At 50.3% G+C, this 27,486-nt stretch overlaps 1 protein-coding gene across 5 annotated transcripts in view; it reads left to right on the forward strand.

Annotated features, from left to right (window-relative positions):
* RNPC3 (RNA binding region (RNP1, RRM) containing 3) overlaps positions 1 to 27,486 on the forward strand; it is an 85,449-nt gene that overhangs the window by 19,671 nt on the left and 38,292 nt on the right. For all 5 annotated transcript variants that reach the window (XR_015870117.1, XR_015870115.1, XR_015870116.1 and 2 more), the window contains exons 7-12: positions 15,796 to 15,953; positions 16,751 to 16,873; positions 17,359 to 17,468; positions 17,823 to 18,008; positions 26,732 to 26,826; positions 26,924 to 26,982. Coding sequence is in view for 2 of the 5 variants with exons in the window: in XM_088451300.1 (XP_088307426.1) it covers positions 15,796 to 15,953; positions 16,751 to 16,873; positions 17,359 to 17,468; positions 17,823 to 18,008; positions 26,732 to 26,826; positions 26,924 to 26,982 (731 nt within the window). In the remaining 3 variants the exon portion in view is untranslated. The remainder of the gene's footprint in view (positions 1 to 15,795; positions 15,954 to 16,750; positions 16,874 to 17,358; positions 17,469 to 17,822; positions 18,009 to 26,731; positions 26,827 to 26,923; positions 26,983 to 27,486) is intronic.

Below are 27,486 nucleotides of genomic sequence, written 5' to 3' on the forward strand. Positions count from 1 at the left end.
CGACGCCAGTACTGATCTGGGGATCGAAGCGGGACCCCGGAGTCAGTACTAGCGTGGCTCCGGGAGCTCCCACTGACTGCTGCCGGACGCAAGGGGCCAGGTAAGCCGCGTGTAGCGTTTCGCGCTGCACGCGGGGGAAAATGCAGTCTCTCAGCCGCCGGTCTCTGGGGACTAGTAGCTCCCCCCTCTGTGGCATACCCAGCGTGACCGCTGGCCCCCGGGGTGTAAGTACCGGCGGGGAGCCGGCTTCCCCGGGGGTGTAGTACCAGCAGTGGAGGCAGCCTTCCCTGCTTGAGCGGCTCCTCCCCTCAGCCCAGCGCGCCTTCTCTCATGTGTGCAGGCGTCGCTGGGCTGTTATCTCCTGGCCACTCCTCCTCAGTGCTCTCCGGCGGCCATCTTCCAGGCAGCATCGCAGAGCTACCAGGCGGATACAGTGGACCAGTCCCTCTGCGCACCTCTCCCCCTGCAAAGGACAGTGTTCGCAGAGCTATAGCCCTCCCAGACACTGAATCTGGGAGGTTGATTGTAGCTGAAGGTGCAGTGAGTATAACTTCCTGCCTGGTATGTGACTTTTGCTAGTGCTGCTGTCTGTGCTTTTTCTACTTACTGTCAGCTTTTTACCTATCCCTTTCCTTCTCCTACGACCTGCAGGTGCGTGGGGGAGGGGTGTTCTTTCTGTGTACCTCACTTATATAGATCTACGTATTTGTGAGGTCCGTCACATACTGCGGTGTGCTACTCAGTACCAGATTGTGGGCTGTTTGTGTTGCATACTTGGGAGTGCGCAGGTGTTATACGCCTTACCTCTTTTCGGTGATATTTTTTATTGCAAAAGTTTTGTGTCATGTCTGATGAGGAGAATGAGCGCTCCGTGGCTCCTGTGTTGTTTTCCTGCCGACGGGGCGGATTTGTCTCAGGACGGTCTGTGCGGACGGTGCCAGTTGGTACCTGGTCCCTCTAAACCCCCAGTGGCGCAGGGCCCTCCGTGGGCGATGTTTACACAAGTGCTGGCGTCGATCGCGGACCGGCTGGCGGTCCCGACTGCGGTCCCTTCTAGGGCGTTGCCCCAGCCTACCATGCCCCGTTCCCCGGGCGTGACGCGTCTGGTGCAGTCTCCTCCCGGGTCTCAGACTGTGGGTCCTTATGCAGGTTTGCCTGTATACGTGCAATCTCCCACGGTACCGCAGCAGTCGATGGTACCGTTTCAAACGGTACCCCCTCCCTGGGTGGATGTCCTCTCCAGCTCTGTTAAGAGCCTGGGGGCTTCGTCATCGGCCTTTCAAACTATGTTGCACAGTGATTTGCCAAGGACGTCCAAGCGACCCGTTCCGGCTTCATTGGCGGCACAGTTTACGGACACGGACGTGTCTTCGGATGACGGGGAGATCCATGAAGACTCTGACTCGGATGCTGGGGCCCAGGAGGTGGAGGCTAAGTCCTCCATTAATGTACCGGCATTGGTTAGGGTGGTGCGGGCTATCCTTCATATAGAGGAGGATGCGCCGGTTCCCAGGTCGAAGTACCCTAATTTTAAGAAGGCCAAGGTAGTTCGACGGTTTTTCCCCTGTCTGACCAGTTAACGGATCATATGGCAGGGGCCTGGCAGTTGACCAGCAAGAGGTTCCAACCGCAGAAACGGTTGGCTTCAAACTATCCTTTTCCTGAGGCTCATTGCAGGAAGTGGGAAACTCCGCCTGCCGTGGATTCCCACGTTACCCGCTTAATTAAAAGTGCTACGCTGCCTTTGCCGTCGATCTCGTCCCTGAAAGATCCCACGGACAGGAAAGTGGAGACTTGTTTAAAGTCTATGTACTCTCTCTCGGGGGCGGTTGCTCGTCCGTCCATGGCCATCTCTTGGGCGGCTAAGGCCATCAAGAGCTGGGCCAACGCTTTGGAGGAGACCTTTCCGGAAGATGCTCCGGAGATCCAGAGAGTGTTGATAGGACAAATGAGGGATGCGGCTTCCTACATTGGGGAAGCATCGTTAGATGCAAGCCTGCTGACCTCTCGGGTGTCGGCTGCAGCTGTGTCGACGCGTCGGTCCTTGTGGATGAGGTCTTGGAGAGCTGACGCAGACTCCAAAAAGGGACTGGAGGCCTTACCTTTTAATGGGGAGTTGCTTTTTGGTCCAGACTTGGACAAAATAGTGGATACTCTGGCTAAGTCTAAATCAGCCTTCCTTCGGCTTCTGCACCTACCAAGGTACGGAGCTCTGCTTTTCGGTCCTTTCGGGTTCAGGGCAAGGCCAAAGGTCAGTCCTTCCCGAGGCAATCGGCGACCAAGGCCGCTTCTAAGCCCAAGAAGCAGGCCTGGAGTGCCAGGCTTCCTTCTTCCAAGCAGGAGGATAAACCTTCTGCCTGACGGGACGGGCCTCCCTCTGGGGGACCCCAGAGTGGGAGGCCGACTTCTTCTATTTGCCCAGTGCTGGCTTTACAGATTCAGGAAGCTATAGAGTCCTTGCTGAAAGCAGGGGTCATTGTTCCCGTTCCTCAATTACAACGAGGGACGGGGTACTATTCTTCTCTGTTTCTGGTGCAGAAACCCAATGGTTCTCATCGCCCTATCCTCAATTTGAAGTCTCTGAACAAATTCCTCAGAGTTCCCAAGTTCAGGATGGAAACGTTACGTTCCATCATTCTGGCGATGGAACCAGGGGATTACATGGTGTCCCTGGATATCCAGGATGCCTACCTCCATGTTCCGATAGCACCTTCGCACCAGCGGTATCTGAGGTTAGCTTTCCTTCAACATCATTTTCAGTTCCGGGCGCTACCCTTTGGCCTCTCCACGGCACCGAGGGTGTTCACGAAGATTATGGCGGTCATGGCCGCACATCTTCGGAACCAGAATGTGCGGCTGCTGCCGTATCTGGACGACCTCCTGTTGCTGGCGAGCTCCCCGGAGGTACTGCTTCAACATCTCCACCTGACGATCGCTTGCCTGCAAGCGCACGGGTGGCTGATAAATTGGAAAATGTCCTCCCTGATTCCATCACAGCGGATGGTTCATTTGGGATCCCTGCTGGATTCTCGTCAGCAACGGATTTTCCTGACTCCGGAGAAGGTCTTCTCCATGCAGCTGCGGATACGCAGTTGCCTGAGCAGTTGCCGCCTGTCGGTCCATTCAGCTATGAGAGTTCTGGGGTCCATGGTGTCGACATTCGACATGGTGGAATTTGCCCAGTTCCATTCCCGGCTCCTGCAGGGGCTGATTCTATCGGAATGGAACGGGTTACCTCACCAGATCCGCTCTCAGATGCTGGTGTTGTCCCCGGAGGTTCGGCAGTCTTTGGCTTGGTGGCTTCAGACAGCGCATCTGGTCGAGGGGCGCCCCTTTTGGATCCCGGACTGGGTCCTTCTCACGACGGATGCCAGTCTCTGGGGTTGGGGGGCAGTGACCGGCTCATTATCGCTTCAGGGTCGTTGGTCCGCGGAAGAAGCACTTCTCCCCATCAACGTCCTGGAACTGCGGGCAGTATACAGGGCCCTGCAGTCGTCCGGCCCCGCTCTTCACGGAAGGGCGGTTCAGGTGCAGTCCGACAACCACCAAGGAGGAACTCGCAGTCGGGCAGCGATGTCGGAGGTGTCTCGCACTCTTGCTTGGGCGGAGTGTCACATTCCAGCGCTCTCGGCAGTCTTCATTCCCGGAGTCCTCAATTGGGAGGCGGACTTCCTCAGCCGTCACGACGTGCATCCCGAGGAATGGTCGCTTCACCCAGAGGTGTTTCAGCTACTTGTGCACAGGTGGGGGCTGCCGGAACTGGACTTGATGGCCTCCCGTCACAATCACAAGTTGCCCGTTTACGAGTCAAGGACAAGAGACGTAGACGCACTGTCGGTGAAATGGACGTTTCACCTGGCGTATGTTTCCTCCGATATCCCTGCTTCCTCTGGTTCTGCGGAAATTCAAGCAGGACGGCGGCACGCTTGTGCTGGTAGCTCCGGCGTGGCCCAGACGTCCTTAGTACTCCGATCTGAGGTGCCTCTCCATCGACGCTCCGTACCTTCTCCCTCAGCATCGGGACCTGTTGTCTCAAGAGCCCTGCCTTTACCCGGATCTGGGTTGGCTGTCTTTGACGGCGTGGCTCTTGAGACAGCCGTCTTGAGGTCTAGGGGTTTCTCCAGTTCGGTCATTGGTACCATGCTTAGGGCACGCAAGCCTGCTTCCACGCGGATTTACCACAGGGTGTGGCGCACTTATTTTCAGTGGTGTGAATCCAGAAACTATGATCCGCAGGTGTTCCGGGTTTCCAGAATCTTGGAGTTTCTTCAATCGGGTTTGGACCTCTGCTTACGCCTGGCCTCTCTGAAGGTTCATGCGGCTGCTTTGTCCGTGTGGTTTCAGCGACGGATTGCTACACTGCCAGATGTACACACCTTTTTCCAGGGTGTTCTCAGGATCCAGCCTCCCTTTGTGGCTCCTTGGGACTTGGCGGTGGTTCTATGGGTCTTGCAGGGTCCTCCTTTTGAGTCGGTGGAACTCAAATGGCTAACGTTTAAGACCGTTTTTCTCCTGGCAATTGCTTCTGCCAGGAGGGTGTCAGAATTGGGGGCGCTTTCCTGTCGCCCTCCTTTTCTGATTTTTCACCAGGACAGAGCGGTGCTCCACACTCGTCCTGAGTTTTTGCCCAAAGTGGTCTCAAAGTTCCACATCAATCAGGAACTTGTTGTGCCAGCTTTTCAGTCACCTGATCTTTCAGCTGGTGAGGCTTCCTTAGATGTAGTCCGGGCACTTAGAATGTATGTGGACCGGACTGCTTCAGTTAGGAAGTCGGATTCATTGTTTGTCCTCTTCGGTTTTCACAAGAGAGGTTGGCCTGCCAACAAGCAAACGTTAGCCCGTTGGCTTCGTTCCGTTATTTGTGAGGCTTATGCACAGGAGGGTTTACCTGTGCCAGCCTCTGTTAAGGCTCATTCCACTCGTTCTGTGGGTCCCTCTTGGGCTGCTAGACATGGCGCCTCCGCTCTTCAGCTGTGTAAGGCGGCCACTTGGTCTTCAATTCAAACGTTTTTGAGTTTCTATGCGTTTGACACCTTCGCCTCTCAGGATGCATCCTTTGGGTGCTCCTTTCAGCACAGGAGCGTCCCCGCCCTTAGTTGAACTGCTTTGGGACATCCCCAAGGTCAACCCTGTGGACCCCCTATGGACCCTGAAGTACAAAACAAGAGATATGGTAAGAACTTACCTTTGTTATCTCTGTTTCTACGAAGTCCTTAGGGTCCACAGGGCGCCCGCCCTGACGCACCTGGCTTCAAATGGGCTGTGTGGCTGGTCATCGGTTTTCCGTCTCCCATTTCTGTGAGTATGGTTTCTTGTGTGTTCCAGTCTTCCTTCTCTCTGTTTAGTCTCCTCCTCCGGCCTTAGCTGCTTACCAACTGAGGTGCCTGGGGGCGGGGTATAGAGGAGGACGGACTCAAGTGCATCCTGGGAGCAGCAAAGCTTTAACTGCGTGGTGCCCGTGGATCCAGATCCAGCTATACCCCAAGGTCAACCCTGTGGACACTATGGACTGTAGAAACAGAGATCAAAGGTAAGTTCTTACCAACTCTCTTGTTTTTGTGCACTGAGTAGGATTCCACTTTTCATGCACTTAGGAAAAAACACTTTTTATTTGTGCAAATGCTCTTGACTGTCCACCTAGATCGTTCATATTTATGCTTTCAAGTAAAAATATGTGAAAGGTATCCCATTGAAAGTATTAGAGTCCTGATTGGTACCAATAAAATTGAAGCCTTTTGTAGGTAAGATTTGTTGGGGAGCACACATCTCCGCTCACTTAAATGCTCCACCACCTGATTTTATTTAGTTTTCTGGTTCCTGCTATTGTCCTGTGGACAGTTGGGGATGGATGCCTTATGCAAGGCCTGCAAGGTTTCCAGCTGGTTGTCACAGAGGCCAACAGGGTCCTTCAGTAATCTGTGAGAACCAGCCTGGATTAGATCTCTGAGCAGTCTGTTGTGGCGTTCACGTAGCTTGTCGCATGTTTTCAGGTGGTAGGCGAAGGTAACTCCACCTCTTTCATTGCAGCGACAATGATTGTCGCCATGCATCTAATTGTGCTTGGACAAGTTCATGAGGTATATTAGGTATGCCTCCAGATGAACAGGACTATGCAATGTCTCCATATGAACAGGACTAAGTACAATTATTTACTAAATCAGTGTAGTGTCTTGAGTTTTCCCATATTTGGAGGCCATTCTAGAGAAATAATCACTGGTTATTTCACCATTGGTTCTACCTTGGGGAAGGTCAAACTCTCAAAAGGAAAGGTTGAGGTAGTGGAGTAATCTGTCTTGGATGATTACTCCTGGGTCTCTGCAATGCTTCTGTGGGTAGATAAATTAATGTTCATAGTGTCGCTGGCACTGAATATTCAGAAATCAGTGGAACCTGACAATGCACTGTTTATGAGGGAAAATGTACTTTTGCTTTTTTTCCCTCCTTCTCTGTTGCTGGAACATTTGGGGGGGGGGTATTCAGTCCGTGCTGGACTTTTCTCTCCGCATCGCAGGTTTTCAGGGGAAAAAGTATCAGGCACGTGCCCGCTTTATCCCCGTATTCAATTAGAAATCAACGAAAACGGGAACCGGCGGAAAGGTTGTTTTGCCAAAAAACGGGAATTTTCGGGAAATATTCCAGGGACCCCCCTAAAGATGTCTAGACATGAGGATCACTATGGGTACCCCAAATTTTACCTGTTGAAGGAAGTCTGGGTTTCTAAGTAGCCACGTCAGGTGCATATTTGCGGCTATGAAGAAGTGGTGAAGAATAGCACTATAACTATTCCTATCAAATTTGGGGTACATGATAATGGGGGCTAGCATTTTTTTAAGTCCATAAAATGATTTTTCTACTTCAGGGTCCATAGGGTATCCACAGGATACCTTGGGGTATAGGTGATGACGTCAGTCTTCAGGCACCACAGAGTTAAAGTTTTCAGCCTCCCAGGATGCATCTGGGTCCCTCTCCTATACCCCGCCCCCGGGCCAAGGCATCTCAGTTTCGTCGGTGCCTGGCCGGAGTCGGAGGCACTGTGCAGAGGGGGGCTATGAAGAGCCCCTGAAGTTTCTTTTAAAGGCAGCGCTGGCTGCACATCTGGGAGTACAGCATGGACAGTCAGTACTGACGTCCATGCCGTCTCCCCTACACCCCGCCGGTACCAGAACGTCGGTACTGATCCGGGGATGCTGGTAGACATCTGGGGTCACGGCTAGCGGTGTCCCCAGATGTTTTGGACCATGGCCGGATCCAAGGGGATGCAGGTAAGCAGCGGGGTCCCGCTGTGGGTCCCTGCTGGTCACATGGTCCTGAGTCCCCAGGCAGGGGGCTCCCTGGGGACTGGCTGCAGCGTGGAGCCAGGCGACCAACCTGCGCTTCCACTACCCCCTGGGACAGCGGGCCGCTGCTGAGCGGCATGCGCTGCGGCGTCCCCGGGGGTTAAATGCATGCCAGGGGAGCGCGCTTTCCCTGTCTCACAGCCGGCGCCTCCCCTGCTGCACACAGCCTCTCTGCTCTGCCTGATTGGCCACAGTGTGTCAGCTGTCCTCCCCAGGCCGGCCTCCTTCATCTTCTGCTCCTCGGTGGCCATCTTTAAAGCATGGTGAACACTGCTGGAAGCCTGTGAGCGGTGGCATTGCGGTCTGGGTCCCCCAGCATACCTCTCCTCTGTTTGTCACAGGTCAGTGTATGCAGCGCTGAGTCCTACCAGCCTGAGGGTCTGAGTAGTTGAGAATCAGCGCTAATAGTGCAGGGATTTGTTTCTTCTGCATTGTATGTGACTGAACTGCTAGCCTGCTGTCTGTACTTTCACTTTCTACTGTCAGCTTTATTACTGTCCCTGATCTTGCTCTGCTCAAAGCTCTTGCGGTGCGCGGTGTGCAGGGTGTTATTCACACTATACGTATAGGTGTGAGTGTCACATACTTACCATCATGTCTGAGACTGATTTTCCTCTCCAGCTCATGTGTACTAAATGTAAGGTACCAATAGCGGAGGGAGAGGGTAACGCGGAGGGGTTATGCCCCCAGTGCCTGGCACTGTCACGGCCGATTATGGTCACGGTCCCGGTACAGGAACCTCCCTGGGCTTGTTTCGCTAAGGCGCTTACAACCCTTGTGGGCCAGCTAGCTCCGCCACCTGCGTTTACCCAGACGGGTTTGTCCCAGCAGTCAGTGGTGTCGTCACCCATGCGGGAGTTCCCGAGACAATTGATGGTACCCCACAGTCTCCCTGTCCCTTCCCAGGTTTCTCCGGAGCCTGCGTGGGTTAATACTCTTAACTACATCGGTTCAGCATTTGTCCGATGTTTTACAGGGGGAGTCTGTGTTGCGGCCTCATAACGGCCGGTGGCGTCTTTATCTGCTCCTTATGGGGATGACGATGAGACGTCAGATCATGGGGAGATTCTGGATCTATCTGACCAAGAACCTCTCCGTACCAAAGAGCCGGACGCTAAGTCCAAGGTGTATATCCCTGGTCTTATTCGAGCGGTCCGCTCGGCTTTAGTTATTGAGGATATTGATCCTTTGGTGGCCACATTCATATATGCCTTTTTAAGGATATTAAGGGTGAGGCTACGGTGTTCCCTCTTTCTGATCAATTAGTGGATCATTTAGAGGAGGCGTGGAAAAATCCAGGTAAACGGTTCAGCCCCAGAGACGCTTAGCCGTGGCTTATCCGTTTGCGGTCAATTATTTTTCTAAGCGGGAATCCCCTACGCAAGTGGATTCACATGTCACACGCCTAGTCAAAAGTGCCACATTGCCTATGCCTTCGATGTCATCCTTGAAGGATGTCACTGACCGCAAGGTGGAGATCTGCCTCAAAGCCGTTTATTCCCTTGCAGGGAAGCATCCAGACCGGCTCTGGGCGTGTGTTGAGCTATGGAGCGCTGGGCGGATAATTTGGAGGCGTCTTTGGACTCTGACTGTTCGGCTGAACAGACCGAGTTGGTGGGCAATCTCCGAGACTCGGCCACTTACATTAATGAAGCGGCCTTAGATATTTGTATGCTCACCTCTAGGATCTCCTCTGCAGCCGTGGCTGCTCGTCGCACCTTATGGTTGCGTTCTTGGAAAGCGGACGCGGATTCCAAAAAGGGATTAGAAGGTCTGGACAGGTACTATTTGGTCCAGATCTGGACAAAATTGTAGTTACGTTGGCAGCAGCAAAATCTGCATGTCTTCTGTCTGCTACGATTCTTTCTAGTGCTGGTGGGTCATCCTTTTGGCCTCACAGGGCCCAAGGTAGGCCTAAAGTACAGTCCTGTCCACGGCAGGCTGGGGCCAAGAAATTGTCCAAGCCCAAGAATCAGGTCTGGAGTACCAGATGTCCGGCTCCTAGGTCAGATAACAAACCTGCGGCCTGGCGGTCCAGGCCTCCTTTTGGGGGACCCCAAAGTGGGGGGCGCCTGCTTCAGTTCGCCCGGTGCTGGTCGCAGTGCATGTTCCAATTTCCCAGAGGGGCCTGGGTTTCTATTCCATTCTATTTTTGGTGCAGAAACCCAATGGGTCTTACCGTTCAATACTAAACCTAAAGGCCCTCAGCAAGTCCTTGAGGGTGCCTCTGTTTCGGATGGAGACCCCGCGGTCCATTATTCTGGGGACTACATGGTGTCATTGGACATCCAGGACGCTTACCTGCATGTCCCTATTTTTTTGCGCCATCAGCAGTTCCTCAGATTGGCAATCTGCAACGAACATTTCCAGTTCCGGGCACTGCCTTTTGGCCTGGTGACTGCTCCACAGGTATTCACCAAGGTCATGGCGGTCATGGCGGCTCTCCTGCGGACGCAGGGAGTCCGACTGTTGCCTTATCTGGACGACCTCCTGTTGATAGCGGGGTCTCCAGAGTTTCTTTTACACCATCTGGATCTGACGATTGCGGTACTGCAACGTCACGGCTGGTTGACAAACTGGCAGAGGTCCACTCTCACCCCGTCTCAGAGGATCCTGCACCTCGGGGCCTTATTGGACTCCAGGCAGCAGTGGATCTTTGTGACGGAGGAAAAGATCCTTGCTTTGTAGTTGAGGGTGCGCAGTTGTCTGCAGTGTCGTCGAGTGTCGACACACTTGGCAAAGAGATTATTGGGCTCAATGGTGTCGGTATTCGACATGGTGGAGTACGCCCAATTTCACTCCAAACCTCTGCTGCTATTGATCCGGTCCAGATGGAATGGATTGCCTCAGTGTCTCAAGTCCCAGACGATGGGGCTCACTCCGGATGTTCGCCTGTCTCTAACCTGGTGTTTGCAGACGCCCGTTCTGGGTGGCGAACTGGGTCCTGTTAACAACGGACGCCAGTCTCCGGTGCTGGGGAGCTGTCACGGGTCCACACTTGTTTCAGGGCAGGTGGACTCGGGCGGTAGCGGAGCTTCCAATAAACATTCTGGAGCTCCATGCGGTGTCAAGAGCTCTCCAGCGGGCACAGCCGGTTCTCCAGGGTCACCCTGTGCAGGTCCCGTCGGACAACGCCACCACGGTGGCCTATTTAAACCAGCAAGGAGGAACCGGGAGAGTGGTCTTTATACCAGGACGTCTTTCGGAGTCTGGTGGACAAGTGGGGTCTTCCAGAGATAGACCTCATGGCATCCCGGCACAACAACAAGTTGCCGGTGTACGGGTCTCGAACATGAGACGAAAGGCGTCTCTGGTGTATGCCCTGTCCGTCTAGTAGATGTTCCAGTTTGCCTACCTTTTCCCTCCGTTTTCCCTTCTTCCGCGGGTATTACGGAAATTCAAATCAAGAAGGAGGTACGCTACTGTTGATAGCTTCCGAGTGGCCAAGACGGCACTGGTTCTCCGAGTCTGTCAGTAGACGTTCCTCTGAGGTTACCATTACGACCGAATCTGCTGTCATAGGGTCCTTGTCTTCACCCGGACCTGACTCGGTGTGGCTGTTGAAACGGTCATGCTAAGGTCCAGAGGGTTTTTCTAGCTCCGTGGTGCAAACCATACTAAGAGCTTGTAAACCTTCCTCGGCAAGAATCTACCATCGTGTGTGGCATACTTTCTTCCGGTGATGTAGACCTAGAGGTTATTCCCTTAGGGAGTTCCGCCTGTCTAGGGTGTTGGCTTTCCTACAGGCTGGACTGGATCATGGGCTTCGCCTGGCTTCTCTGAAAGTGCAGGTGTCTGCCCTGTCAGTCTGGTTTCATCGTAGGATTGCTGCGCTCTCTGATGTGCACACCTTTATGCGAGGTGTTCTTCGCATTCAGCCACCTTTTGTTCCACCGGTGGCGCCTTGGAATTGGGCTGTGGTCCTGAGAGTTCTCTAGGGACCGCCGTTTGAACCACTGGACTCAGTGGACTTTAAATGGCTTACAGCTGAAACCATATTCCTTCTGGCCATTGCCTCGGCCAGACGGATGTCGGATTTAGGGGTTCTCTCTTGTAGACCCCCTTTTCTGAATTTTCATAGGAATAGGGCGGTGCTTCGCACTCGTCCGGGATTCCTTCCCGAAGTGGTATCCAGTTTTCACATCAATGAAGAAATTGTTGTGCCGGCTTTCAATTCACCTGGACTTTCAGTGGGTGACGCCACTTGGGATGTTGTGCGGGCATTGAGAATTTATGTTGATCGCACTTCTTCTTTTAGGAAGTCGGACGCCTTGTTTGTCCTCTATGGCTTCCGTAAAAAGGATTGGCCTGCTTCAAAGTAGACTTTGGCAGGCTGGATTCGTATGGCAATTTCAGAAGCTTATCTTCATGAAGGTCTTCCAGTTCCCTCCTTGGTGAGGGCTCATTCCACTAGGTCTGTGGGTCCTTCGTTTGCAGCTAGACGTGGTGCCTCTGCAGTTCAGATCTGCAAGGCTGCTACGTAGTCTTCTGTCAATACCTTTGTGAGGTATTACGCTTTTGACATCTTTGCCTCTCAGGATGCTTCCTTCGGGCGGCGGATTCTCCTCTCAGCACAGGAGCGTCCCCACCCTTAAAGGATACTGCTTTGGGACATCCCCAAGGTATCCTGTGGATACCCTATGGACCCTGAAGTAGAAAATATGAGATATGGTAAGAACTTACCCTTGTTATCTCTATTTCTACGAAGTCCATAGGGTTCCACAGGACTCCCGCCCTGTCGCACCTGTACTGCAGATGGGCTTTATTCTGGTCACCGTTTTTTCCGTCTCCCTATGGTGAGAATGTGATTCTTGTGAGTGTCCAGATTTTTTTCTTCTCTCTCTTTCTTCTCCTCCTCCGGCCTATGGCTTGTGACGTAACTGAGATGCCTTGGCCCGGGGGCGGGGTATAGGAGAGGGACCCAGATGCATCCTGGGAGGCTGAAAACTTTAACTTTAACCCTATGGACTTCGTAGAAATAGAGATAACAAGGGTAAGTTCTTACCATATCTCATATTTTTAAAATTCTGCAAAAATGCACCCGCTGCTATTCCCGCAATGAAGAAAACACCTGTCGCATATTTGGGAACCCCTCTGAATTTAATTTGGGTATTTTAGAAGTGTGTGTGACCACTAGGTGGCGCTATCACCAAACAATAATAATAAAGGAAAATTCAGTTACTTCTTTCCTGGTCCCTCATTGAACAATGTAGCAGGCAATTCTCAATGTGTAAAGAGAAATCTTTACATATCCATCCGGATAAAGTCAAGCAGTTACTAACCAACGGATACCGGTATTCAGGTATCAGGGTCCTCCTCATGAAAGATGTAGTCTGCTGTCCTTAATGCATTTCGAGCCTAGCAAGCTCTTCAGTATTCGTTGGTTAGTCACTGCTTGACTTTATCTGGATGGTCAGCAGTGCAAACGCTACTCCCATTTACATCTTCCTTCCGGTACGCAGGGCTTAAGGGCCCCCTATATTTGAGAAGACTGATTTTATATGTGCTGATGGCCACATAGAGCCTAATTTTATAAATTGTGTTTTTTGTATGCCATATTGATGAATAAATGTACCGTCTTACTGGCAATATTATACTATTTTGTAGTTTTCTCTTTGCACATTGAGAATTGCCTGCTACATTGTTCAATGAGGGACCAGGAAAGAAGTAACTGAATTTTTGTTTTAGGGGTTTAAGGTACCCACGTGTATCCACCAGAGGCTGCTTCACCTAGTTGCACTAAGGTGTTGTATTATTATTTTAGAAGTGCGTTCCCAGTATTTTTTTTTTTTTTTTTTTACCCCCAAAATTAAAGTAAATTTTTTGGGGTGTCCTGATTTTTAAAAAAAAAAAACTTTTTTTGACAATTTATTTTTAAATGACATTCCCAGGTGTGCAGGCTACTTATTTTTATAATTGAAACATGCGAAAATGACATCGGCGATACTTTATCGCCAATTCCGACTTTTCGCAGCCAAATTGAATACTGCCCTTGGCCTGTGAAACCTTGCCTTAACTCTTGCAGGTTTCACACAGTTTGCAAACTCTTTACCATTTTTTAATTGGGTATACCACAAAGTAGGAAAAGCTACTAAAAGTGGAAGCTCTGTTGTCTAATGCTGGCCACACACACAGCGATTTTTTTACCCGATCTGGCCGATTCCGACACATTGGAACGGCAGATCATGTAAAATATGGCCAAATTGAGAGTCTCCACTCACGATCACGATGTGATGCGCGTCCCCGCTGGTCGCACATCGCATCGTCAGATCTGCCGTGCAGTAGGGCAGATCTGACGATCTAGGAGGCGATGCACTGTCAAAGTCTGGATGCAGGAGAGATCGTATGAAGATTGGACACCAGATCGTGTGCAGAGCTGCCGGGGAGAGTTTCAAGGGAAATCGTATACATCGGCTGATCGTGTGCAGATCGCTATGAGTGTGGCCAGCTTAAGACTAAAGCTGGCCATCCACTATACCAGGTTTTCATTCCAACCAGCCAGATTGGACAGATATCTGACAGAAAATTGTAATATATGGGAGCAAATGACAGTCGATCATATGGTTATACAGTAAACACTGAAAAAAGGACAAAAAAAATTGTTCAAATTGGTTACATTTGTGTGTTTTAACCAGTTTGTCTGAACAACCATTTTTGGCTATTTTCCAGTGTTTCTGAGCAAATGGACGATTGTCATTTGCTCCTATACATTGCCAGGTTTTCATTTCAACCAGCCAGATTGGACAGATATCTGACAAAAAATTGTATAGTGGATTCCCAGCTTAAAGGGATGATTCAATTGTTTTGGGCTCCTGTCAGGCAGAGCATGGTGGTAGGGAGGGGTAAGTGCAGACAGCTGTTGCAACAGCGCTGGGGGCCAAGGAGTAGACTAGGGGCAGGCAAAACTGGGGGTAAGGATACCTGACGCACTTCTGGGGGCAAGGAGGGGGTTAGAGGAAGGCAGTACTTGGGGTAAGGAGGGAGCAAGGGTAGACTGCAGCTGTGGCAGTACAGCGGGCAAAGAGGTGATTAGGGACAGGCAGTGCTGAGTGTAGGGAGTGGTCAAGGGTAGATAGCTAGGGCAGTACTGGGGGTGCAAGGAGGGGGTTAGGGGCACTGCTGGGGTCAGGATAGCAGTTGGGGCAGTACTGTGGGTAGAGAAGGGGGCAACTGTTGATAGCAGCTGGGGCAGTATGTGAGGCAGGGAGGGAGCAAGGGTTGATGGCAGTTAGGGCAGTATTGGGGGCAAAGAAGAGGTTAGGGGCAGACAGTACCGGGGGTAAGAGTAGATGGCAACTAGGGCAGTACTGGGTGGCAAGGTGGTAGTTAGGAGCAGGCAGTGATGGGGTTACGGAGGTGGTCTGGATAGCAGCTGGGGCAGTACTGCACGGGTAGACAGCACTTGGGGTAGTGGTTACCATTTTGCTGGGAGCCCCTGGCCGGGTCACTGTTGCAGCTGCCTCTTGTTCCATGCAGAGTGCTCAGCTGACTGAAGGAGCACAGACTGCTAGAGGGGCCCAGCACCACCGACCATAGTGCTGCAGCCAAGGAAGGGATGCCCAATGGATGCAGTGCAGACATACTCAGGAGAGCTCGCTGGCAGACAGGGAGTTAAAGAGCAGGTGACAGGGTGGCAATTAGTTGAGAGACTCTGCTGGCAATGATTGATTGGGGATAAGCTGCCAGCGGCTGTGGTAAGTGATTGGTTGGGCATAAGCTGCTGGGCGGGGATCGGCTGCTGCGGCTCACAAAGCGCGTCCTGCAGGTCTCGTTTTGTTTTTTAAAAAAATGGGTCCCCAGATGCCTGTAGCGTGTAAAAATGCCCCATAGCGCGTAATTTGCGATCACTGAACCGGTTTTGTCTCTGACAAAATAATTGAATACTTATTAAAGCTATGAAACAAAATAATTTATCTATTGTTCATTATGGAACGGGATTGAAATGCCGGCGGCTGTTTATACGCTGGTTCAAATCCCGACAGCGGCTGCCCGACGAGATGAAAATCCCGACACCCCTCCCTGGGGGTGCCTAACCCTCCCCCCTAGGGGTGCTTAACCATCCCCCCTAAAACCTAACTCTAACCCTGCTAACTGCCCTAAACCTAACCTCTCCCCCCCGCCCTGGGCCTGGTCTCCCCTCGTTCGGGCACACATCGTCCTGGATTCCGGCGTCGGGGTTATGATAGCAGTCAGTATTTCAGTGCCTATCATAAATCCCTAGCTGGCATTCTGCTGTCAGAATTGTGACCGGCGGGTGCCGGTCACATAACTCCATCCCGTTCATTATATTGTCTCGTGGATACGCAGCATTAGTCTTGTGTGTATATATATATATATATATATATATATATATAATATATATATGGTGTAAATGTAGCTTTTTTTGTAAGTTTTAGCTTGTGTACTAGGAACAGGTTGTGTTTCATTCTCTTGCATTTTTTAATTTTTTTTGTGACAGTATTCAGACTATTTGGCTGCGCCTTCACTGTACCCGCCTGTCCCACCTGACCTCCCTGAGAATCCTCCACTGCCAGAGCTAGATGATGACTATGATATGGATGTTTCCAGTAGAGAAGAGTCCGAATATGAAAGTGGTGATGATGAAGAAAAAGAGAGGTAGTTGTTATTGGAATTACTGTAAATAGCAGATATATTCCGTCATTAGGTCTCCTCCTAAGATGCATTTGCCAACTTCGTAGACATTAATTACAATGGTCCCTTGGTAGGCCAGACAGATAAACTGTTCCTGAGTTTAAAATCACCATTGTTTGAAATCACCATTTAGCAACCAAGCTTATTTAAACTTTTTGGTGGGAATTCAATAGCTTTCTTGCGCCCGCCACTAGATGGCGTCCACCGTCAGCAATTTATTTGTTCTGCAGTTTGGGCACCCATAGCTGCGGCTGCGTACATTTCTGCTAGCAGCCTCCTGAGGTGGCGAGCAAAACTGTGCAATAAGTCCATGCACGAACTTCAGATGGGTTTAGCCGCTTTGCGCAGCTAAACCTGGTACTTTTGGGTGCGTCAAAGTAATGGACGCCCGATCAGAGCAACAATTGAATTTCTCTGACGGGCGCCCCAAAAAACAATTTCCCACCTTTGTCATGGGTCTCCTGAAGGAAAACACTGTTCACTGCTATGGCCCATAGCACATCTAACAAAATAGACGTTACCAGCCTTTTCCATACCTCATTTGCTCCTGAACTCCGTGTAATCTAAGGACTGGAAACGTTCATTGTCACCAGGTGATTAACTAGATGTCACCAGGTGATTAACTAAACTTGGGCAGTTGAGCAGCCTCTCTTAGGTACAGCCAAGTTAGAAACCTATTCTAAACTTTTATCTTCTGGACTCCTGGAGCATGGTTCAGTGTTGCATAATATATTACAGAAAGTCTTACTTGCTGTGTTCAGGGTGACTCGTCTGAAAGAACTGGCAGATCGGATGCCCAAGAGACCGAGGCTAAAAAAACAATCGCGTCCACGAAAGAAGATGAAGATAAAGGACCTTATAACTGTTCCTGCAGCACCAAACAGGTGAGTTATGGATATTTAATAACTACAATTAATTTGGACATTTCCATGCAAGTAGCATGACCATAGCTAGATACCCTACAAAAACATTGAAGTCTCCATCCTCAATCAAGTTTCTGCTGGTGTATAGAGTCCTAATATATAGTCCATGTTCTATTTTTCTTTATTAACTAACCTAGAGCTGTGTTTTACGTTTAAACATGTTTACTTTTTTACATCCTACTAATCTGTTTACAGTGACTCATCCATACACATGATCTTTATGTTAAGTAGACTATGGATGTTTGATGATATGGGCCCTTTAAATGATATGTCCTCTCTACTATATAATATTGGTATACACTTATTATAGGTAGGCAAAGACTACATGAATGGTAATAAGCCAGGCATTATTTTAAAGCTGTAATAACACATTTTCATTCTTGCAAAAAATGGTGACAGTTATTATTGTAATGAACGTTTATCTGTCCATTCTGTGTTCATTACAGCCATGCACATGCACCTTTGTTACCGTCTGAGGTCTTTGAGCAGCCATCTATCATAGGCCTGAGAAAAATGGAGCTTCATATTCCTGCTGACATACCTGTAGCTACGGATGGTAAAGAGACTCAATCTACATGTTTGCCAATTATATTTTTATTAAATGTAAAAACCCTCAAGTGAACATTTGTGTTAAATTTTCACACCTCAGACCAACACTGATTAATCGCCTGGTGATTTGGATTATTTTTGGATTATTTTACACATTGCGCTATTTTATAAATAAGATAAGATGTGTAAAATGTCTCCCTGTGAAATTTGCCATGCTCTTTTTCACATAAGTTTTCTCACTGAGTCTGAGAAACAATAAAATCTACAAAAAAAAATAGTAATATTTGGTATTGCTTTAGTTGGTACTGGGGAATATTAATAGGACAACATCAACTGTACTTTTCTTATTTCTGTCCTACAGCCACTACTCCTCCATGTTTAGAGACTAACATAGCATCTGAGGAAAGTGAGGAACCTCCTGGATTTGGGAAGATATACCCTTCTCATGCTCCTAAGGACGAGGAGGACGACAAAGAGGAGGAGGATGATTTGCCCAAGGAATTTATTTCTAGGAGGGAGCTAGAGAAGGGACGGGTTTCTAAAGAAGGTAACACCACACTGTACAAATATTTCAGATTTGTGGGATAATTATTTACCAAGTTGCTCAATTCAAAAGTTTTTTTTATTTGAAAAAGAGTGGTGGTCTCCCTAAATGTTACATCATATGAAGTTCTGGGAGAGCGGGAATGCTGTGGTTAGGGAAGATGCAATTGGTGCTTTTTTATTTATTTAATTTTTCTTCTTCAGGGTCCATAGGGGGTCCACAGGGATACCATGGGGAAATGTGGTTGGAGTGACCCAGGCACCAAACAGTTAAACTTTGAGCTCCCAGGATGCCTCAGGTCCTCCTCCACATATACCCTGCCAACAGATATTCAGTTTTTCGTTTGGTGCATCAGGGTTTAGACATACCTTTATAACAGGAGGACTGCTCATGCTCAGGCAGTGCCAGGCTTTTTATTTATGTTTTATGCAGAAATATTGGTAGAGCATATATTGGCCCCCAAGAGACACTCAAATGTAAATATTTATTATATTTAAGATATATTAGAAAAATAAATTTATAATAGTAATCTTATAAATACATCTAAACTTGTTCTGCATGCATAAAATAAAATACATAATACTAAAAATCACATATCTTAGAAATCATCAACTGTATCCTCCAATAATATGTGGTTTCACGGTAAAATCAGATTGAACTGTACGTTCAAGCCCCTAGAATTCTAGGTCACAGAGTAGCATTAGCACAAATCTTTATATCACTGCATTAGTTAAGAATGTCCAGTCGTGCTGAGTCGTCTTATGGATAGGACTGCAGTGTCTATCCTAGGGTTTTCTCAAAGCCAGCTCCTAGACCTAAGGCTACAGTGTTTTAACACCAGATGGTGGTAAAAGCTGAGTTTCCCAAGTCTGAGCTGCTCACTGGACTTATGGGAGAAGCATGGGGTACTCTGGATAGCCGGTTCCATGTTACAAAAAGATTAGCATCTTTGTATCCGTTCCCACCTACTGAATGTCCTAAGTGGCAAGTCCCTCCTACTATGAATGCTCATGTGACACATTTAGTCAGGAGAGCTACAATGCCTATACTGTCTGCATCTATCCTACAGATAGAAAACTTGAAACATGTCCAGTGTTTTCATTGTCTGGAGCTGTTACTCGGCCGGGGAAGTCTGCGTCCTGGGTATCCAAGGTTGTTGAAGAATGGAAGGTGGCATTGGAAAATACTCTTAAGAAATGCTACCAGAGAACAGCTGACGCATATCTCCCACATACGGGAAGCAGCCTCCTATTTGGGAGAAACTGCAATAGATGCTGGACTCCTGGCTTCTAAAGCATCGGCAGCCTTGGTTGTTGCTCATAGAGCCCTTTGGTGAAGATCCTAGATGCGGGATCCAAGAAGGATATTGGATAAGATGATGGCTACTCTGGTAGCCTCAAGATCTGCAGGTCTACCATCAATAGCTACATCAGAGCCTAGGCAGTCCTGTTTTCGGTACTTTCACCCTGAGGGAAGAGCAAAAGGCAGCCTTCCTCCAGACCGTCTAGTTCTTGCAGGACCTCCAAGCAGCAAACTAAGAGGTCCTGGCCAGTCAGACGTCCAGCTTCCAAGCTGGACGACAAACCCTCAGCCTGATGGGGCGGGCCTACTCCTGGGGTATCCTGGGGTGGGAGGCCGACTTCATTTTGTTGACTCCTGGCATCAAACAACCACAGACGTCTGGGTCCGATAAGTGGTCTCGGGTATGTCCTCACCTTCCGTAGGCATCCTCCCTAAAATTTTTCATGTACAACTCCCCTATCAGATTCTATCAAGGCCCTATTCCAAATCTGAAAACACTCAACAAGTTTATCAGTGTACCCAGTTCCGTATGGAGATTCAGGATGCGTATCTGCATGTCCCTATTCCGCCATCCCACCAACTATTTCTACGGTTTGCTGTCCTGCCACAACATTACCTATTTCTACTTCAGGGTCCATAGGGTCCACAGGGTTGACCTTGTGGTATAGCTGGATCTGGATCCACGGGCACCACGCAGTTAAAGGTTTTCTGCTCCCAGGATGCACTTGGGTCCATCCTCCTCTATACCCCGCCCCCGAGCACCTCAGTTTTACTTGGAGCCCAGCCGGAGTCGGGTCACCCTGGGCAGTGGGGCTGCATAAGCAGCCCCATGTCTTCTTTTTTTAAAAATAAAAATAAAGCTATTTATTTATTTATTTTTGCTTCTTCAGAGCGGCAGCATCAGACTGTCCATCTGGCCATCCATGCTGCCGCTCCAACAGCCCCGTTGGTGCTGCGACGCCGGTACTGATCTGGGGATCGCAGCGGGACCCCGGAGTCAGTACTAGCGTGGCTCCGGGACCTCCCACTGACTGCTGCCGGACGCACGGGGCCAGGTAAGCCGCGTGCATCGCTTTGTGCTGCGCGGGGGATAAATGCAGTCTTCAGCCGCCGGTCTCTGGGGACAGACCGGTGGCGCTAGTAGCGGCGGTGGGCTCCCCCTTCACAGGCATACCCCGTGTGACTGCTGGACCACCAGGGAGTAATTGCTGGACGGGAGCCAGCGTCCCTAGGGTTAATTGCTAGCCAGGGGAGGCAGCCTTCCCTGGTTTAGCGGCTCCTCCCCTCAGACCAGCGCGCCTTCTCATGTGTGCTGGCGTCGCTGGGCTGTTCCTCTTGCGGCCACTCTCCTCAGAGCTCTCCGGCGGCCATCTTCTCAGTGGCAGCGCAGATCTCCCAGGCGGTGCGTGGACCGCTACCCCTGCGTACCTCTCCCCTGCAAAAGGACAGTGTTCGCAGCGCTATAGCCCTCCCAGATTCAGTGTCTGGGAGGGCTATAGCGCTGCAAACACTGTCCTTTTGATTGTAGCGAAAGGTGCAGTGAGTATTATTTCCTGCATGGTATGTGCCTTTTTGCTAGTGCTGCTGTCTGTGCTAATTTTCTGCTGACTGTCGTCTTATCACTTTCCCTTTCCTTCTCCTACGGCCCGCTGGTGTGTGGGGGAGGGGTGTTCTTTCTGTGTACCTCACTTATATAGATCTATGTATTTGTGAGGTCCGTCACATACAGTGGTGTGCTACACAGTACCATATTGTAGGCTGTTTGTGTTGCATACTTCGGAGTGCGCAGGTGTTATATGCCTCACCTCTTTTCGGTGATACATTTTTATTGCAAAAGTTATTGTGTCATGTCTGATGAGGAGAATGAGCGCTCCGTGGTTCCTGTGTTGTTTTCCTGCCGGCGCTGTTCTGCAGGGGTTGATGAGGTGGATTTGTCTCAGGACGGTCTGTGCGGGCGGTGCCAGCTGGTACCTGGTCCCTCTAAACCCCAGTGGCGCAGGATCCTCCTTGGGCAATGTTTTGGAGTCTATTGCGGACCGGCTTGTGTTCCCGACTGCGGTCCCTTCTAGGGCGTTGCCCCAGCCTACCATCCCCCGTTCCCGGGTGTTACGCATCTGGTGCAGTCTCCTCCCGGGTCTCAGACTGTGGGTCCTTATGCGGGATTGCCTGTGTACGTGCAGTCTCCCACGGTGACGCAGCAGTCAATGGTACCCTTTCAGGGGTATCCTCAGGCGGTTACCCCTCCCTGGGTGGATGTCCTCTCCAGCTCTGTTCAGAGCCTGGCGGCCTCGTCATCGGCTTTTCAGTCGATGTTACACAGTGATTTGCCCCCAAAGACGTCCAAGCGACCCGTTCCGGCTTCACTGGCGGCGCAGTTTACGGACACGGACGTGTCTTCGGATGACGGAGAGGTCCATGAGGACTCTGACTCGGATGCCGAGGCCCAGGAGGTGGAGACTAAGGGCCTGATTCAGACCCGCTCGCGAGCGCTGAGCGCTCGCAAGCGGGTCGATGGTGCCCTAGTGCGCATGCGCGAGACCTGGATAGTGACAGCCAAGCTGTCGCTCCGGGTCTCGCACCAAAGGGGGTGTGCTGTCGATGGTGAGTGACAGCACGCCCCCTTTGGTGGGCGTGCCGGGGACGTAGCTGCCAGACGGAGGCGTTCCCATGGAAACGCCTACCGTCTGGGTCCGGCCCCACTGACATCACTAGATAGAGCCAAAATCACTCCACGAGACCCTACCGCAAGCCCGATGGTCGCGATGGTCTTGACCATCATCATGGACGCTCGCATAAGCTGTGGGGACGCACCAAAAAAAACCAAACGCCCTGTTTCAGAGCGGGCGCTCGTTCAGAGTGTCCGGCTCTGAATCAGGCCCTAAGTCCTCCATTAATGTGCCGGCATTGGTTAGGGCGGTGCGGGCCGTCCTGCATATAGAGGAGGATGCGCCGGCTCCCAGATCGAAGTATCCTAATTTTAAAAAGGCCAAAGTAGCTTTGACTGTTTTTCCCCTGTCCGACCAGTTGATGGATCATATGGCGGGGGCCTGGCAGTTGCCCAGCAAGAGATTCCAACCGCAGAAACGGTTGGCATCCAACTATCCTTTATCTGAGGCTCATTGCAGGAAATGGGAAACTCCGCCTGCGGTGGATTCCCATGTCACCCGCTTAATTAAAAGCGCTACGTTGCCTTTACCGTCTATATCCTCTTTGAAGGATCCCACGGACAGGAAAGTGGAGACTTGTTTAAAGTCTATCTACTCTCTCTCTGGGGCAGTGGCCCGTCCGTCCATGGCCATCTCTTGGGTGGCTAAGGCCATCGAGAGCTGGGCTAACACTTTGGAGGATTCCTTTCCGAATGATGCTCCGGATATCCAGAGAGCGTTGATAGGACAAATGAGAGACACGGCTTCCTACATTGGGGAAGCATCATTGGATGCAAGCTTGCTGACCTCTAGGGTGTCGGCTGCAGCTGTGTTGGCGTGTCGGTCCTTGTGGCTGCGGTCCTAGAGAGCTGACGCAGACTGCAAAAAGGGCCTGGAAGCTTTACCTTATAATGGAGAGTTGCAATTTGGTCCAGACTTGGACAAAATAGTGGATACTCTAGCTAAGTCTAAATCTGCCTTCCTCCCTTTGGCTTCAGCACCTGCCAAAGTGCGGAGCTCCGCCTTTTGGGTTCAGGGCAAGGCCAAAGGTCAGTCCTTCCCGAGGCAGTCGGCGACCAAGACCGCCTCTAAGCCCAAGAAGCATGCCTGGAGTGCCAGGCGCCCTTCTTCCAAGCAGGAGGATAAACCTTCTGCCTGATGGGACGGGCCTCCCTCTGGGGAACCGACTTCTTCAATTTGCCCAGTGCTGGCACAATACCACCACGGATGCCTGGGTTCGAGAAGTGGCCTCCCAGGGGTACGCCCTGTCTTTTCGGCACGAGTCCTTCTCAGGACAAAACCAAGGCTTTGCAGATTCAGGAGGCTATAGAGTCCTTGCTGAAAGCAGGAGTCATTGTTCCCGTTCTTCAATTACAACAAGGGACGGGGTACTACTCTACTCTGTTTCTGCAGAGGGGTACTACTCTACGCTGGTCCTCATCGCCCTATCCTCAATTTGAAGTCTCTGAACAAATTCCTCAGAGTTCCCTAATTCAGGATGGAAACGTTACGTTCCATCATTCTGATGATGGAACCTGGGGACTACATGGTGTCCCTGGATATCCAGGACGCCTACCTCCATGTTCCGATAGCACCTTCGCACCAGCGGTATCTGAGGTTCGCTATCCTTCAGCATCATTATCAGTTCCGGGCGCTACCCTTTGGCCTCTCCACGGCACCGAGGGTATTCACCAAAGTGATGGCAGTCATGGCCGCACATCTTCGGAACCAGAATGTACGGCTGCTACCGTATCTGGACAACCTCCTTTTGCTGACGAGCTCCCCGGAGGTACTGCTTTAACATCTCCACCTGATGATTGCTTGCCTGCAAGCGCACGGGTGGTTGATAAATTGGAAAAAGTCCTCCCTGATTCCATCACAGCGGATGGTTCATTTGGGATCCCTGCTGGATTCTCGTCAACAAAGGATCTTCTTGACTCCGGAGAAGGTCTCCTCCCTACAGCTGCGGATACACAGTTCCCTGAGCAGTTGCCGCCTGTCGGTCCATTCGGCTATGAGAGTTCTAGGGTCCATGGTGTCGGCATTCGACATGGTGGAATTTGCCCAGTTCCATTCACGGCCCCTGCAGGGGCTGATTCTATCGGAATGGAATGGGATACCTCACCGGATCCGCTCTCAGGTGCTGGTGTTGTCCCCAGAGATTCTGCAGTCTTTGGCTTGGTGGCTTCAGACAGTTCTTCTGGTCTAGGGGCGCCCCTTTTGGATCCCGGACTGGGTCCTGATCACAGCGGATGCCAGTCTCCGGGGTTGGGGGGCAATGACCGGCTCGTTGTCACTTCAGGGTCGTTGGTCTGCGGAAGAAGCACTTCTCCCCATCAACATCCTGGAACTGCGGGCAGTATACAGGGCCCTGCAGTCGTCCGGCCCCGCTCTTCACGGAAAGGCGGTTCAGGTGCAGTCCGACAACGCCACTATGGTGGCGTATATCAACCACCAGGGAGGAACTCGCAGTCGGGCTGCGATGTCAGAGGTGTCTCACATCCTTGCTTGGGCAGAATGCACATTCCAGCGATCTCGGCGGTCTTCATCCCCGGAGTCCTCAATTGGGAGGCGGACTTCCTCAGCCGTCACGACGTGCATCCCGGGGAATGGTCGCTTCACCCAGAGGTGTTACAGCTACTCGTGGACAGATGGGGGCTGCCGGAGTTGGACTTGATGGCCTCCCGTCACAATCACAAGTTGCCCGTTTACGGGTCAAGGACAAGAGATGCAGGCGCATATCTGGTGGATGTGCTGTCGGTGAAATGGATGTTTCACCTGGCGTATCTGTTTCCTCTGATATCTCTGCTACCTTGGGCCTGCGGAAATTCAAGCAGGACGGCGGCACGCTCATGCTGGTGGCTCCAGCGTGGCCCAGACATCCTTGGTACTCCAATCTGAGGAGCCTCTCCATCGACGCTCCGTACCTACTTCCTCAGCGTCAGGACCTATTGTCTCAAGGGCACTGCTTTTACCCGGATCTGGGTCGGCTGTCTTTGACGCCGTGGCTCTTGAGACAGCCGTCTTAAGGTCTCGGGGCTTCTCGGGTTTGATTATTCGTACCATGCTCCTCAGGGCACGCAAACCTGCTTCCGCATGGATTTAACACAGGGTGTGGCGCACTTACTTTCAGTGGTGTGAGTCCAGAAACTATGATCCTCAGGTGTTCCGAGTTTCTAGGACAGTGTTGGCTAACCTTGACACTCCAGCTGTTGTGGAACTATATATCCCAGCATGCCCTGCCACAGTTTTAGCATGCCCTAATAGCATGCTGGGTTATGTAGTTCCATAATAACTGGAATGTCACGGTTAGCCAACACTGTTCTAGGACCTTGGAATTTCTTGAATCAGGTTTGGACCTAGGCTTACCTAGGCCTTGCCTCTCTGAAGGTTCATGTGTCCGCATTGTCCGTGTGGTTCCAACGACGGATTGCTACACTGCCAGATGTTCACACCTTTTTCCAAGGTGTTCTCCGAATCCAGCCTCCCTTCGTGGCTCCTTGGGACTTGGCGGTGGTTCTTCGGGTCCTGCAGGGTCCTCCTTTTGAGCCTCTTGAGTCGGTGGAGCTCAAGTGGTTGACGTTTAAGACCGTTTTTCTCCTGGCAATTGCTTCTGCCAGGAGGGTGTCAGAGTTGGGGGCGCTCTCCTGTCGCCCCCCTTTTCTGATTTTTCACCAGGACAGAGCAGTGCTCCGCACTCGTCCTGAGTTTTTACCTAAAGTGGTTTCGAAGTTCCACCTCAATCAGGAACTTGTTGTTCCAGCTTTTCAGTTTCCTGATCTTTCAGCTGGTGAGGCTTCCTTAGATGTAGTCCGTGCGCTTAGAATCTATGTGGACCGGACTGCTTCTGTTAGGAAGTCTGATTCATTGTTTGTCCTCTGGTTTTCACAGGAGGGGTTGGCCTGCCAACAAACAAATGTTAGCCCGTTGGCTTTGTTCCGTTATTTGTGAGGCTTATGCACAGGAGAGTTTACCTGTGCCAGCCTCTGTTAAGGCTCATTCCACTCGTTCTGTGGGTCCCTCTTGGGCTGCTAGACGTGGCGCCTCTGCTGTTCAGCTGTGTAAGGCGGCCACCTTGTCTTCCATTCAGACGTTTTTGAGGTTCTATGCGTTTGACACCTTTTGCCTCTCAGGATGCATCCTTCGGGAGCATCCCAACCCTTAAGTGAACTGCTTTAGGGCATCCCCATGGTATCCCTGTGGTCTCCCTATGGACCCTAAAGAAGACGAAAATACGAGTTATGGTAGACTTACCTTTGTTAACTCTTTTTTTTCCTTCGGGGTCCATAGAATCCACAGGGCACCCACCCTGACGCACCTGGCTGCATTGGGTAATTATTTTCTTTTTGGTCATAGATTCCCTCATTTCCTGTGAGTGTTTCTGGTGTACATTGTCCCTCTCATCTTTCCTTCTCCTGCCTTGGGTTTGTTTACAAAAACTGCCTGGGGGCGGGGTATATGTGAAGGAGGACCTGAGGCATCCTGGGAGCTGAAAGCTTAACTATTTGGTGCCCGGTTCACTCCAACCACATTTCCCCATGGAATACCCGTGGACCTTATGGACCTCGAAGAAAGAGTTAATAAAGGTATGTCTATTTTTAACTCTTATTTTTTTTTCTAAAACTATTAGACACAGCACATTGTTATTAGGGCAAAGGTCATGCCACTTTTACCACTTTAAGGCAGCATTGTAAATGAAAATAACCAGTAGAAATTGCAGTGATACAGTATGATTTGACTCTAATTTACTTGCGGCTTCTTTTTTTTTTTTTCTTCTAGAAATGCGAACATTGTCTGTATTTAAGAGCTATAAACCAGGAGATCCAAATTGCAGACTCTATGTGAAAAACTTATCGAAACAAGTTACTGAAAAGGCAAGCATAATATCCAGATTGTTTTGTTTTTTCTTTGTGCTGTTGTGTGTTGGGCTATAATATAAATACAATATTTATATGCTTTACTTTTTAACAGGACCTTAAGTTTATTTTTGGAAGATTTATAGACTTTTCATCTGAAACAGAAAAAAACATGTGAGTAACATTAGATTTGCAGGTTCGTGTATAAGTGACTGTAGCTAGAGCAAACTGTTTCACTATATCTTTCTAATACACTGTAGTGCAACTATTTAGTCTATTGTATGTGACAGACCACTGCTACTACGGTCAAAAATAGCTGCCTTAGTTCCAAGGTGCAGCATTCTCATTCCATCAGAAAGAGGGGCATTACTACTTATTGTAGTAAATTCTTCACTCCTGAACGCTTCAGACTTGGACCCCTATACATGGCTGGACCTTATGCAGTTAAACAATGACTATGATCTGAGCGTTTACTGTCACAGTTAGACAACTCAAATTGGAGCTCCGTGTGTTTAACACTTTTGTGGTCCTGGACGTACTTACACAATACACTTTTTAATAACATAACCAGCATATCATTGACAATATTATTGGTAAGGTCCCCGACATGTTAGTTTCCTTTAATCTGGCTATGGGCCTGGACAACCTGTGGCTGCATAAGTGATGTATAAGCTTTAG

Source organism: Taudactylus pleione, unplaced genomic scaffold (genome assembly GCF_031769625.1).
Source record: "Taudactylus pleione unplaced genomic scaffold, aTauple2 ptg000546l, whole genome shotgun sequence".
Taxonomy (NCBI): Eukaryota; Metazoa; Chordata; class Amphibia; order Anura; family Myobatrachidae; genus Taudactylus; species Taudactylus pleione.